The sequence below is a fragment of the Poecilia reticulata genome, linkage group LG16, assembly GCF_000633615.1.
Source record: "Poecilia reticulata strain Guanapo linkage group LG16, Guppy_female_1.0+MT, whole genome shotgun sequence".
In the NCBI taxonomy this organism is placed as follows: domain Eukaryota; kingdom Metazoa; phylum Chordata; class Actinopteri; order Cyprinodontiformes; family Poeciliidae; genus Poecilia; species Poecilia reticulata.
Window position 1 is genome coordinate 23,928,265 of NC_024346.1, and position 14,610 is coordinate 23,942,874.

The 14,610-nt window shown below is 42.8% G+C and overlaps 1 protein-coding gene across 7 annotated transcripts in view; it reads left to right on the plus strand.

Moving 5' to 3' along the window:
- Nucleotides 1-14,610, plus strand: part of LOC103478331 (protein SOGA3) — a 34,284-nt gene that overhangs the window by 2,412 nt on the left and 17,262 nt on the right. The window contains exons 3-12 of one of the 7 annotated variants that reach the window (XM_008432088.2): nt 59-283; nt 725-883; nt 1,406-1,477; nt 1,828-2,147; nt 2,304-2,463; nt 2,590-2,659; nt 3,272-3,818; nt 3,913-4,042; nt 4,135-4,461; nt 8,648-8,735. In XM_008432088.2, coding sequence (XP_008430310.1) covers nt 59-283; nt 725-883; nt 1,406-1,477; nt 1,828-2,147; nt 2,304-2,463; nt 2,590-2,659; nt 3,272-3,818; nt 3,913-4,042; nt 4,135-4,245 — 1,794 coding nt within the window. In that variant the 3' untranslated portion in view covers nt 4,246-4,461; nt 8,648-8,735. The other 6 variants (XM_017309415.1, XM_008432089.2, XM_017309413.1 and 3 more) reach the window with 6 other exon arrangements.

Here is a 14,610-nt window from a genome sequence, read left to right on the forward strand (position 1 = left end):
GTCATTTCTATTTGCTGCATGCAATGATCTGATAAAGCATTGATTCGCTGTTTTCTAGATTGAGATTGAGGAGATGCGGGCAGAGATGGATGAGATGCGGGACACTTTCTATGAAGAGGACGCCTGTCAGCTGCAGGACATGCGCAGAGAGTTGGAGAGGGCCAACAAAAACTGTCGCATCCTCCAATACCGGCTGAAGAAGGCCGAGAGGAAGAGGCTGAGGTTCAATGAAAGCGGCCAAGTGGATGGAGAGCTCCTCAGAAGTATGGAGCAAGACCTGAAAGTAAGTCCGTGGTGCCTGCAATCTGGCCTTATGTATGAAAAACTGCTTTTTGCCCTTAAACTATACTTTTTATTTACATTTTTGCCAGGTTACACCAGTTTAATGTGACAGATCAACACAAAATAGTGCGTTATAGTAAAGATTGCGGACTGATTTTCACAACTTGTTACAAATCAAACCTCGCAAAGAATCACATGTTTTGTATTTAGCCTCTTTGTTGAGTCACTTCTAGCTACATTAACATTTTGGATTCAGGTGTATTGAAGCAGAGTCCTAAACCAGTGCTATCAATCGTGGTCATCACGGCCCACTGTCCTGCATGTTTTAATTGTTTTCCTGCCATCACACACCGCCAGACTCAAACAAACGACCTTTAGCCTGGCGTTTACGAATACATTTACAAGGCACTGTGTGTTTGCCTTTCTTGGCCTCTTCCTGCAGGTGGCAAAGGACGTGTCGGTGCGCCTGCACCACGAACTGGAGAATGTCGAGGAGAAGAGGACAAGGACGGAGGACGAGAACGAGAAGCTGAGGCAGCAGCTGATAGAAGTGGAGGTCACCAAACAGGCCCTGCAAAATGAGCTGGAGAAAGCCAAAGAGGTGAGAAAGAAAGTCGAGGCGACGCGTTTGTTCGTTTTTCTACTTCGGTAGGTCGGTCGGTGACGGGGAGGAAAATTAAACTCGATTAAAATCGATCTGGATGGCAATGGAGTGGGAATGAGGAAAGACAGTGTGTAACTGTGTAAAAAAAAAAGTAGCAGATAAAGGGTGCAATTTCAAGTACCATGCACAAAGGTGACAAGGCAGGATGCAGTGAAGGTGGATAGAAAGAAATGTTTCATACTGTAACAAGCAGCTGTAGAGCCCTGAAACTATGTTAGGAATGCTGATTCTATTGGTCAAGGATTTATTTCATTTAGCATTTGGGTAAACCATTCATTTACTTTATGGTTAAATATGTTTTCTTCTTCTTCTTCTTCTTCTTGCGTAAAGAAAATGGATGGATTGATGAATTAGGGAGAGTTTTTTTCTGTAAATAAACTTGGTAATGTAAAAATTTGAATTAAATCACCACTTTCAGTTTGAAAACAATATGAGATAATTGCCATTGCTTCTGTGCAGCTCTCCCTGAAAAGAAAAGGAAGTAAGGACGCACAGAGAACTGAGAAAAAGATGCCACAGACGCCCGTTGAGGTGAGTCAAGTCTTGTGTTTACTCAATCACTGAGTACTAAACCTCCATAGATATTTTAAGTAGTAAGGCCTAAATTGCACAATTCCCAGACAATTAGTAAAACCCTATAAGATGTTTCACATTTTGTTCCATTTAATGTGTTCTATTCACATTTAACGTGACCAACAAAACAGCACAGAGTAATTGTTACGTAAGAAGAAGGAAGCATTATTTTTAAAAGCTTTTTCCGAATAAAATCAAGTGTGATGTGGGTCAAAATACAGACTCTACTGTAATGAAAATTGTAGGTGCTTAAGACATAAAGAAGTCAGAAGCCAGAGTAAGTAAAAAGCAACCTTATCTTTTTGCAGGAAGAAAATGAGGACCTGAGGTGCCAGCTAGCCTTCATCAAGGAGGAAGCCGTCTTAATGAGAAAAAAGATGGCGAAGATCGACAAAGAGAAGGATCGTCTGGAGCAGGAGCTGCAGAAGTACCGCTCCTTCTACGGGGACGTGGACAGCCCGCTGCCCAAAGGCGAGGCCGGGGGGCCTCCCACCACCCGGGAGTCTGAGCTGAAGCTCCGCTTGCGCCTGGTGGAGGAGGAGGCAAACATTCTGGGCAGGAAGATTGTGGAGCTGGAGGTGGAGAACAGAGGCCTGAAGGCTGAACTGGATGACATGAGAGAGGACAGGTACCCTCATCTCAGTCAACACTTTAGGTGTTAAAATGTGATGGGAATTTGAAAAGTGAAGAATTTTATTTGATATTTGAAGCTCGTCCTTTTTTTTTTATTTTTTTTTTTAAGAAAGCCAGCAAACCTAAACTTATATTTACCTGTATTTTCTAGTCTGGCAGCAGCAGGAGGGGATGGCACTGGCAGCGGCGGCCAGCAGAGCAGGGAGCAAGGCGAGGCTTTGTCTGAACTAAGGCAGCAGCTGCAGCTGGTGGAGGATGAGGCAGAACTCCTCCGCAGGAACTTAGCTGATGTAGAAGAAGAAAACAAAAAGGTTTGTTGGGTGGATTACATAAAACAGCAGAACATATATATATATATATATATATGTTCTGCTGTTTTACACAATTAAATTCCAAACCTTCTGCTGTTTGATCAGATTGCATTTACATTTCCTCAGGTAACAAATGAGCTCAATAAGCTCAAATACAAGGCTGGGTCCCATGAGGCTGGATCAAGACACGGAGGAGGTTTGTTTGCTTTTTCAAATGAAAACTATGATGCACGGCAAAATAATTATTTAACTTGAGAGTAGGGTTGGACAATTTGGCTGAAAAACATGTCATGACAAGTATTTCACATCAGGTGCTGATAATTATTGATTTCTTTTTTGGTTTTGTTTTAAAAATATTAATTACTGCCAAACTGGTGACTTGACCTTTCCTGTTTTATCCACACTTTCTTCTGGAACTGTTGTATTCATTTTCACCTGAAACTGCTGCTGTGCAAGTTATTCAACAGGTTGTTGCTAGGTAACCAAAGAGGGCATGAGTTAGTTGATACCACTCTCTTTGCTTAGCTGACTTTGAGAGGTTGAGCAGTAAAAGCCTTTCCTCTGTTCACATCCCCCATAATTCTGTTCGGTGAAATTGTTTAACATAATATCCAATGTGCTTTGCATTGATACCGATCGCGTGTCTATCACGATATATATTGTTATCGATTTATTGCCCTGCCGTACTTGAGAGGTCACTTCCTTATTTACTAGTGTAGCAGTAGGAACGATCCCATATGTCTTCTAGGAGCATCATTGAATTTTATGCTAGTGCTTGAAGTTCATTCTCACCTTGACTCGCCTTCAGGTGGGGGTGATCAGGCTAAACTGGAGGCGCTCCAAGAGGAGCTGAAAGCGGCACGCCTGCAGATCAATGAACTGAGCGGCAAAGTCATGCAGCTCCAGTACGAAAACCGCGTGCTGCTCTCCAACATGCAGCGCTATGACCTGGCCTCCCACCTGGGCATCCGCGGCAGCCCGCGGGACAGCGACGCGGAGAGCGACGGGGGCCGGGACGACGACACCCCGTCGACCTCCGCTGCTTCCCCTCGCCTCCTCCCGCCGCACCGCAAGCGCGAGGGCCCCATCGGCGGAGAGAGCGACTCCGACGAGGTGAGAAACCTCCGCTGCCTCACCCCGACGCGCTCCCTTTACTCTCCAGTAGATAGCCGTTTTTTATCCAGAAGCCTGCGGGACCGGCAGCAGATGATAGACATCCGCATCGAGGCCGAGAGGCTGGGCCGGACCATCGACAGGCTCATCGCTGACACCAGCACTATCATCGCCGAGGCCCGAGTGTACGCAACCAACGGGGAGCTATTTGCCAGGCTGGATGAGGATGAAGAAGGTGGCAGGTAATAAATAAATATATAAATAAATAACAAATAATAAATCACTAGACTGCATTGTGAAAACCCTGGATTCAGCTTTTCCACGTCTGCTCTGCAGGATTAGAGAGCATGAGCTGCTGTATCGAATCAATGCCCAGATGAAAGCTTTCAGGAAAGAGCTGCAGACCTTCATAGACCGTCTGGATGTCCCCAAGCAGGACGACAAACAGCCAGAAGAACCGCTGTCTGTAAGCCGCCGCCGACGAACGCACCTCTGTGGCTTCCTTGTAGAGTTTTCTCATTCTGATCAACTGCAATCCTGCTCTTCACATCCACCCAGATGTTTCAACCCATTATTTTGCTCATCCTCATCCTCGTTCTGTTTTCCTCGCTCTCTTATGCCACCATTTTCAAACTGGTATTTCTTTTCACCCTGTTCTTTGTTCTGTAAAGCACACTCTCAAGGTCTCACAGTGCACTTTTCTTTTCCATATTGTTTGCTACATTATTCGTTTATCTTAAGTTCTGTTCGGTTACGTTCAACGCATCGCATACGGTCACTCAAGGTACAGGACAGTTCCACTTCCCCAAGTACAACTCCAATCATCCGTCTACTGCGAAGGCTTGCCACTCCCTGGACTGCTTAGGAGTGATGCTGGAGAGTTAGGTGAGTGTTGTCGCATATGAATTCACTTTCAAGCACACTGAAAAACTCAAGCCCATTGTGTTTTAAGCAAGCTCTGGGATCATTGCAAGAAAGGACTAAAAAAAAAAAAGAGTCTGTTTACTAAACTGTGAACAGTTTGAAACCACACTGTGTAGACTGTACTCGGTTTATTTTTATGTAATTCATCCACTGGGGGGTTTTGAACGGGTTGACAAAACAACAGTTTCTGAGATTTTCCCAACTTGTCCGACATTTGCTATACATCTGGGTGCGGACAGAGGGGACGGTGCATGCTGAGGTTTGGGTTACAGCAGCAGTGGTGCGTTGCAGTGAAAATGCATCCAGTAACTCAGCTTCATGCCCACAATAACAGTGACAGTTATTGTCAGTGCTACATTTGTTTTGTTTCCTGAAAGCTCCTCTGTGCTGAGTCACTGAGCTGATGATATGATGTCTTTTGGTCGACTTTTGTAACACAGTAGATTCAAAACACAAACATAGACAGACCACAAAATGTGTGGGGTTTCTGTGTACTTGTCATTCTTTGTAACGTTCTGCCTAATGTTTTCCTCTGCAAAAACTATTCACAGCCCTGGAACTTTTTCATTTTATTAGGAACCCCACTCACTCCTTCCTTCCAAGAATTCTCTGTGCTTAGCTTTGTCTTCTCATCAGCTGTGACCACTTCCCCTAACCCACGGCACAATGCTGCTACACCACACATGTTCAGGAAGGTGTGTAATGTGTGTTTAAGTTTGGTTTCATCTGATGTTTGCCCTGTACATGATCTGTGTCAAACTTCAAACAAGGTTTTAAAAGAATGGCTTTCTTCTTCCATACATGTCATATTTGTGGAGTCCTCCCAAGTCTTCACAGAACAGTTTTATTCAATTTCACACTCCGTATCAACTAATTCAGTGACTTCTGAAAGTAATTGTTTACACCAGACTTTATTTCAGGATATTATCAGATTAAAGGAGGCTGGATGCATGAACATCTATTTTTTATTTTATTTTTTTACAATTGCAGAACCATGTATCACTTTCTTTCAACTTCCCAATCATGTGGCACTTTTCATTGGTTTATCACATGACATCCAAATATAATGGAGTTAACCATGGACAAAATGCAAATAGAGAAAGAGAAAAAAAAAATCTAAAATTTTGTAAGTCACTGTGCATGTCTTGAAAGGTTCCCTGTGCTGAGTCACTGAGTGGGTGACGTTATGTACAAGAAATCGTCTATTGGTCATTTACAGAAGAAAAATGACAAATATGTGGGCATTGTGTGCAGATTTTTTCTGTAATGTTCTATATTTTTCTTGTGTCTTTCTTTTTTTTTTTTGCATCAAGTTATGGTATTTGTCCATATCTTCAGGGTCACTAAACCTCCAGATATTGATGTGACCCCTCGTGCTTTTTTGTATTTTTTTAAACCTTTTTTCCGTTCTCATTCTCTAAAAGCTATGCATTTTTGTTATAAGAATACAAGTTAATCATTACAGACCCTTTCAGCCCTCCACATAGTCAGTGAGACTGGCGTTTTACCTATTTGGATTGCGGGTTTTTGCAGCAATAGACTCTTTAAAAATAGCAACGGGTGGGGTCTGCAGACCCAGCACAAAAATGTGCAGATGGGGGTTCTTGTCTGGCCACCAGGATGGGAGGTGGACTCGGTCCGCTTCTTTTATTCCACCGGTGGGATGTTGCACGTCACACACTGTCTTAGGGCCAGCTGTGGGAGGAAGAGGAGGAGAGACACGAGTAGGAGGGAGGAAGGAAGGAAGAGAGGAAGGGGAATTTTATTCCAGTTAATGAAAGCATCATTTTAACTGCAGGCTTTCCCCCTCTCTGCAGTTGTTTTTAACAGTGCTGTTGCGTCCCAGCCCAGACCAAGAGTTCAAGTGTTTCAGCTGTCCGAAACGTAGCTGGGCAATTGGTGGCCGTTTTAAAATAAGGACGACCACTTCCACGTCCCAGAACCTTACAAGTCGTACGGTAAGGCTGCAAATAGAGTGTGCTTTGTACGAGTGAAGACTTTAGACCGCGAACTTTAAAGGTAGCTAACTGGTATGTGGCTTACGAGTTTACGACTAGGATAAGGTGACGGTTATGAACAAATGAATATCGTTTTCATGTAGAGTTGTGTGGCTGTCTGCTTTCTAGATTAATGAACGCCCACCCCTCTTTGCTCTCCTCGTGACAGTCAGCCTCCTCTCATACTTCAGCTAACAGCAGAAACAAACCTGCTTTGTTTACAGCCAAGCTAAAGATAATGTGCTGTGCAAAAGTAGCAGTTTGTAAAACGCTTCCTCTTCTTGGCACTCAAAATGGGTCGTTTGCGGTCTTTTAAAAGAACCGACCGGTCGCATTTGGCCATCAAAGTTGCCGCGACGCGGTGCTCGAATTGATTCGTTGCCATGGCTACGGCGCAAGGTGGCGACGTAATTAAAAGACTCCGGTGTTGATTAACGGGCTCTTCTTCTTCCGCTGTCGCCTCTAGGCGTCGTTCAGCCTCAGAGAAAGAGAGAGAGAGAGAGAAAAAACACAACTCCTGGTTACAGACGGGTAAAAATACTCGCCGCTGCTGTTACATCAGAAGCACTCCGTGGTATTTTTGGGAGCTTCTCCTTTTTGCCTCGGAGTGTTTACGGGCGCCTGTCGCTTCAAGGGGACGGCTCATTCTTGGTTAGAACGCGCAAAAGAAAAGCAGCGCAGGTGGACAACCGAGAGCGGGTCTGTAAAGGACAAGGACTGAGCGAAGTGGGGGACCAGCATGGAATCTTGACCTCATCTTTGTGAAGACATGGAGACGGCCGAAGCATCCCGTCCCGTCCAGTGTGTCCCTGCGACGGTGACCAGGGGTGAAGCTCTGTGCCCGAGGCGGGATTTGGCCGGTTGTGGATAACTCCTAAAAGTTACTAAAGTTGATGTTGATGGAGGAGTCAGTGAACTGATCAAAACTTTTCAGAGCAGAAATGGCTGCTTACAACATCGTTTGGTGACTTTCCATTGGATATTTGAGTGTTTTATGTGCATGCGTTTGAGGGATGTGGAGCGCCTTTATGAACGGCGCAGGGCTGCAGGGCGGCAGCGGCGGGGGCTACGTGCAGTCCCAGGGGTGGGAGTTTGTGCCTCGCTCCAGGATTGAGAAAGCTGACAGGGGCCGGGGCAAAAACCGCAGCCCGCTGAGGAGGATCTCCTCCCCGCCCACCGTTTTCAGCCACATCCAGGAGTCCCAGATCGGCGCTTCGCAAACTGGAGGAGAAGGAGGGGCAGGGACCCAGCAGCTCGAGGTCCTCAGGGGACAAATGTGGCCGGGCCCCGAACCCCAGCAGCAGCAGCAAATGCAGCACATGCGGCTTAAAAAGAAACTAGAGGATCTGAAAAAGCGACACGTTCAGGATAAAGAAGAATGGATGCGAGAGAAAGAGTCCTTATTGAGACAAGTTGCTGACATCCAAGTAATAGATTAGAAGGAATACTTTATTCAGCATTTCTGTACCAATATTAACCAAGGAGGTTTTTTTTGTTGTTTTTTTTAAGTATGGCTCCCCGCTCAGGGCATTTCTCTGTGGGGGCGTCATAAAAGAAAAAATCTTGGCCACAAGCTTTTCGTTTTCTATTGCTCATTAAAAGTTCAGTCAGTGGCGAACAGGAATGCGGTGGTGCTAACAGTAAGAGCAACTGAGGAGAGTAAGAAAGCAACTTGGCTTTTACAAGCATATGATATCCACCCAACATAAAAAGCTGTTTTATAGTCTTTTATAGTCATTTGACCATCTCTGGATAAAAATCTAAAACGCGTCGTCCGATCAAACCTGAACTGATTTATTTTTTAATGAACGGAAGTCAATTAAAAATTAATCAATTCATTCATAATATGCAGAAAAGCCTTTATTCTATTTGTGCTCTCAAAAGGGAGCACTTTCAATCTTGTTTTATCCATAAGGTTTACATTAGATTAAAAAAAATGAAGTATAAAAACATCAAACTAAATGTTTGTTAGATAAGTATTAGAATCTATATATATAAATGACACAAAGCTTAGGACTTGTTCAGAGTCACGTCCATACAAGAACCACCACTTCCTGGTTCTTTGGAGCTTCAAATTCAGAATTTTAGAAGGTCAAACATGTGATCCACGTTTAACAAAAAAGCGGGATGCCGTCTGTGTATCAACGCAGGGTGGGGAGAACAGGAGGATTCTGCTGGACCTGAAGACAGTTCTAGAGGAGGTGCAGGCCGAGGTGAAGAAAGAGGAGGAGAAGAGGAGCGAGCTCCAGCTGCAGTACACCAGAGACAGATGTGCCTGGGAGCTTGAGAAAGCTGAGCTCAAATGCAGGATTGCACAGGTGAGAGACGACCAGCCATGATGATCAGACTGTAGATTGTTTTTATGCACCGGTATTCAATTGCTCTGCGTGCTCAAAGTGTTTGAACATGTGCATGTACACACGGGTCTCCGCATAGCAATATTTCACGTGTAGATTTTCAGCTGTGTGTGTGGCTGGTTGGTCATTTTCTGGTAACCCAACTGGAATTGCCAAGTACGTATGCTACAGCCTCTATCCAAGTTTAGACAAAAGGTTTTCACTGTGGGGACATGCTCTGTTAAACCCTGCTTAGAAAGACATCGATACTTTTAGCAGCTAGCTCTAAGGAAGATAAATACTAGACTATTTAGGTGGACAGCTACTGGCAGGAATACTGAGGGCTAAAGGGTTTGCATGTCAAAGAAAAGCCAAATACGCTTTTCTTGAACAAGTGCTTTTCTTCTCTTCACAGGACTACAGCTTTAGGGATTTAGCTCCTTTACAGATAGGATCAGAAATGGGATTTATTTGGCTGCTGCAAGTCCAAAACTGATTGGACTTTTTCAGCCTTTAGACAGAGAAAAACAAACTTTTAAGCCAACAAATTCTCATTTATTAATTTGTACATTTAGACTGCTTCGTTGTACTTGTTGTATACTTTCTCTATATTCAGTTGAGCCTCGTGTGATTTGTATCAAAGACTTGAAACAGATTTATTCCTCACAGAGACTCCCGCTTCTTTGAATCTAGAACCAGAAAGAAAAAGTTGAGAATAGTGGTTCAACAATCCTGTTGGCTAGTCGTGTGAAACCATTGATGAGATAACAGATAATATTCTAGCATTGCTAGAACACACAGACACAAAATCACCTTCCTCTTCTATGTTTGTGTTGTTTTGCTCACTACTAGTTTCTTCTACTTTTATTCTTAAGATTCTGTAAATAGAGCAGGGAAATGTCACTTGGAGTGTGGCCAGGCAGAGCAGGATTAGTCCCATTGTAAGACTTGTTTTGTCTGGATGCCATGTCCAACCACAGATGACACGTTTGCCTGCATATTTACTAAATGATAAGCTGAGTCTTTTTATGAGGCTTAGAAAACAACGCCAGGAATTTGAAGTTAGACTCAAGACAACTATAAATTTACACAAGTAGACTTTACGCGCTAGCACCCGGCTCGTCTTAAAGATTTTGTAGATATGCACAAATAAATGGAACAACATTCAGCTTGATTCATCCTGACTAGTGAAGACTCAAAGACTTGATTGTTTTACAGTTGGTGACCAAACTATCTGTAAAAAGTCAGTTGGTCTTAAAGAGACTAATGTAAAGATTTCTACACTATTTCAGGACTGTTCTGTGTTTAATTCAGGCTGTGAGAGAGAGCAAAACTTTAAGCAGACAACGGAAAGGCTAAACGGTATACAGCAAAATGTATCTATTTGTATTTTTTATACACCACTGTTTACAGTCTGTCTAGCCAATCGTGCTGGTTTCTAGTAAGATACATTAAAGGCAGTTTAAAATGTCACCTGTGCCATCATCAGTTTTTTTTTCTATGCTGATTGTGTCACTGTCACTACAGGCGTCCGATGGGTGAATCTCAAATATTTTATCATATATTTCCAACGTCCAAGACTCCTCCTGAAATATATACATTTTTTGTGTTTTCTGATCAACTTACTTTGAGATGCCTTTGACTCGTCAATGGAAAAACACAAAATACACTTCATAAAGTAAACAGCCACATTCAAAACCTACTGTACTACTTATATAATTACTTACTTTCAATTGAAAGATGAGCTGTTGAAGATTTAAGAACCTGTAATTTTTCACATGTCGGTGTTACTGCACCAGTAAAGCTGAGAGTCTATATTTAGCTTCTGTGGAGGGAAAAGTGCAGGTGTTAAACAGCTAACGTGCTAGGGGCAGTTTGAGTGTTAACACTAATTGTCATCCAGAATAGTACAGTTATGAAGTAATAGAGGAAAATTGTAGTGGGTTTCGCTGAAGTGCAGCACTTTAGTCCAATCATCTGAGTCATGCAGACAGGGCAGGCTGAATTGAGCTCCTTTGAATAATTTTCTCTAATGATGCTGTTTGCATTCTGGCCAGTTAGAGCTGCTTGCTTTTGTTCCCTTTTTCTTCTTTTTTTTAATATTAAATTCGACTAGTAAAAGTGTCGGAAAGTTTAGAAACACCAGATTCACTTAAAGTGAAACGTTCAAGTGTTTGTTCTCTGAGCTTTTACAGGAATGGCATCCGGACAATGTCACAATGAAACGTCTAGGAGTTAAATATGACATTATCACTTAAATTAGCCAACGCTGTTTACCCTCATGTATGCGGCCTGAATCCGAAAGCGTTGATTCCCTTTTAGACACGTCCAGCACCAAATACCAAGAAAGCATCCAAGCTCTCTGGCTTCAGCTCAGGCCCCAGTATTTCCAGGCATGTTTCTCCGTGTGACTCTGATTTATGAATGCTGCTGGCAGCTAGGATACATCTCATTCCGCCTTGGCAGTCAGCTCCCCTTCCTCTCTTTACCTCGGCAACCCCCCCACCCTCCCACCTCCTCTCAGAATGTGACATTGTACAGGGCTGGGTGTCCGCTATTAATAGTGGGTCACCCTGGTGACACAGTTACCTTTATAAACCCCGTAGCACTCAGAGGAGCCCAGGCTGCAGAGGTTGCTTTCTAAACTGACTCAGTGTAAAGTGTTGATGTGTAAATACCCTAGTGTCTCTCCAGGGGCTTCGTCGGGATTTTCACAATCTATTCCCTGGACATCTTTTGTTGGACGAACCGAGTTTCCTGTTCCAGTCATTTAAAACCGAAATTGTTTCTTTAATGCGAGTCCAAGCATCTTGTTTTTTTGCATCTCGAGCCATGTTTACATTCGAAAGTTTATATAGATTGCGGACAGCAACCGTCATCGTTCGTCTCTAATTGCGGAGGCCTCTGAGAAAAGCCGCGGGCAGACAGAAGATGTTGACTTGTTTTTCTACACCATAATTTCTTGACCCCAGGCCACAGTCAGAAATAGCAGCATGGAGAAAGGCTTTGGTCGGTGTCTGTGGCAGAACACAGAAATAACACGCTCCAGCAGGCTCGTATGCAAAAGCTGCGTCCACGCTCGCTCGCTCGCACACAGAGAGGAACACATCAACTTACAGAGGCGTTGTCTTGGGGATTCTTCCAGTTCCAAACCCAACATTCTTCCAATTTTTTTAAAAAAGCAGCAAAACTTCATACATACCACAGAATGTACACTGAAATACACCAACATTTCAGGTCTTCAAAATAGTATATTAGCTTGTTTTCAGAATTCTATGTGAAATTAATTCCAAGCATTGCTTTAAGTACAGGTAGTTTTTCATATAGTGCCCTACAAAAGTATTCACACTTCTTGAACTTTTTCCACATTTTGTCACGTTAAAAATCACAAACCACAATGGTTTTTCTTTTTTTGGAATTGCATAATAGACTAACACAGTGGTGATAGAGCATACTTGTAAAGTTGTAAAGTGGGAGAGAAAGGACTAATGTTTTACTTTTTTCAATAAATAAAAATCAGAAAAGTATGAAATCTGTCTGTCTCTGGCTAGACAGCTTGCTAGCTGGCTATCCGGCTCACTAGCTCACTAGCTAGCCGTCCTGTGAAGAAGAATAGGCAAAATTGTTTACTGTCTAACACTACAATGTTTGTAGATTTGCATTTTAGTTGCCGTGAATGTAGTTCCAATGTTGACTAAGGAGGAGATGAGCAAAATTTGCTTGATAAGTGCTTTTTTTTTTTGCTAAAAAAACAACAACTGTGAAAGCCATCTATCATTTTCCTTTTATGTTATAATAATATACTACTTAATCATGATTTAACATAAAATTCTAACAAACTAAGTAACATTTGTAGTAGCAGCACATGTAACGTATGTAATAATATGGCAATTTTCCCTCTTGACAGGACTTTATTTTATTCTAAGACCAAATATTCCAGGGGAAAATCTCAGGTTGTTTAAAAACATGTAAAAACCCTTTAATCTAACTAATTAAACCGTTTACAGTTTAATTGAGTGGTGCATCGGCAGCAATAAAGAGTTTGGTCTTTATTTGCACACAGAGATCATCTGTATGTCACAAATCGTTGTTTTTCTTGAAAGCTTAAATTAGGTCACATCTGGAGACGTATGCTGCCCTGCCTCAATCTACCATTTCCTGCCCTGTATCCTGTGCTGAAGCACATAGAAAATAAACTTGAACTTTGCATCTCTGAACCATCTGTGCGAGTTCTAACAGGATACACTCAACGCTCAATCTGTCTCCCTCTTCCCTCCTGTAAACCCACTCACACTCGTCCCCGTGGTACATTATTTCTCCACCTTCACTTCCTGCCTCTCCTTCATTCCTCCAATTCCACCTTCAACAAATTCTCCCACCACCGTCCCCACAGGTCTCATCATCTGGCTCTCGTCTTTTGGTCCCCAACTGTAATATCCCATTATTCTCTATTCTGTTTCTACCTCTTTTTTTCCTTTGCCATCCTGCTCTCCAAGCTGGAAGCTAGAGAAGCCACAGGGTTAGGGAGCGGAGGCCTCCAGTCGGCTGCGGGTCTCGGATCGGTGACATCACGGAGTCCCCGCGAATCGAACAGCGAGACCTCGACGCTCCGCCGGGAGAGGGAAGAGCAGCGGAGGATCCTGGCCGACACGCACTCTACAGCCATGGACCTGCGCTGTCGTCTGGATCACAACGAGAGGGACTGGCTGAGAGAGAAGGCCGAACTGCTAGAAAGGTTCGATGTGGAGAGGAGAGAGTGGGAATGCCAGCTGAAGGACATGCAGAAGAAAATAGAAGAGGTGAGATCCTCTGACAGTAAGCTTGTAAGCTGGTTAACTAATGTAAGATGAGAGCATGACGAAAAATGCTCTTAAGTCCTGATTTACATTTATAAAGAGTACTGTTTAATCAACACATTTTAAACTTTCCGTCAGTTTGAAGATGTTTCTATGCCTTCGGATACCTGCAGTTTGTAACAGTACTCCTACCTGTCCTGTTCAACATCAGCCCTGCCAAAACTATTTTTGATCAGTGACACTGCAGCGATTAAAGAGCGGAAAGAGTCAGCGGAGTTAACAGTTGTTATTTCCTTTTATCTGTGAAGAGAGACTGAAGCTGTCTACAGCTTGGGTTTACGTAATAACGGCTCTAACTTTAAAGTCTTTTAAAATGATTTTCATTTTTCTTGCACAACTACAGTCGGAGCTGTAGTTGTGCAAGAAACAACTACAGTCGGAGCAGCGGATTCATCATGTTGGCTGAACATAAATCATCTCAACTCCCAGCATTTGACTATAAATCTGTTGCGTTTATAGAAACCTGAGGATGACACTTTGATAACTAGGAAGCTGAAAATACATTCAGTAATTTTAGACTCAGTCATCAGTCTGTTCATCATCACACATCCACATAGATTGATATGCTTATAAGGTTAAATGCAGCCTTGTTGAGGAAGTTCAACTTGTGTAGGTTGGCACAGAAAGAAGTTTAAATCAAATTTCTCTAAAATCTCTAATTTTTGCCGCATTTTTACTGTATTATTTGTAACTTTTTGCAGCATAAAGCAGGATGTTTTGTAGGGATGCACAGAAAAAAAAATCTACCAATGTTGATATCTGATAATATTATTATGGTCTAATACAGATAAATTATATGTGCATTTATATAAAGGACATATATAACTAGAAAAATAGCTGTTCCTAGCGAAACAGCCGTGAGAATGCATATTTGCAGAATGACTGCTGCAGAAATGCAAGAAAAATGGAGAAAAGCTTAAG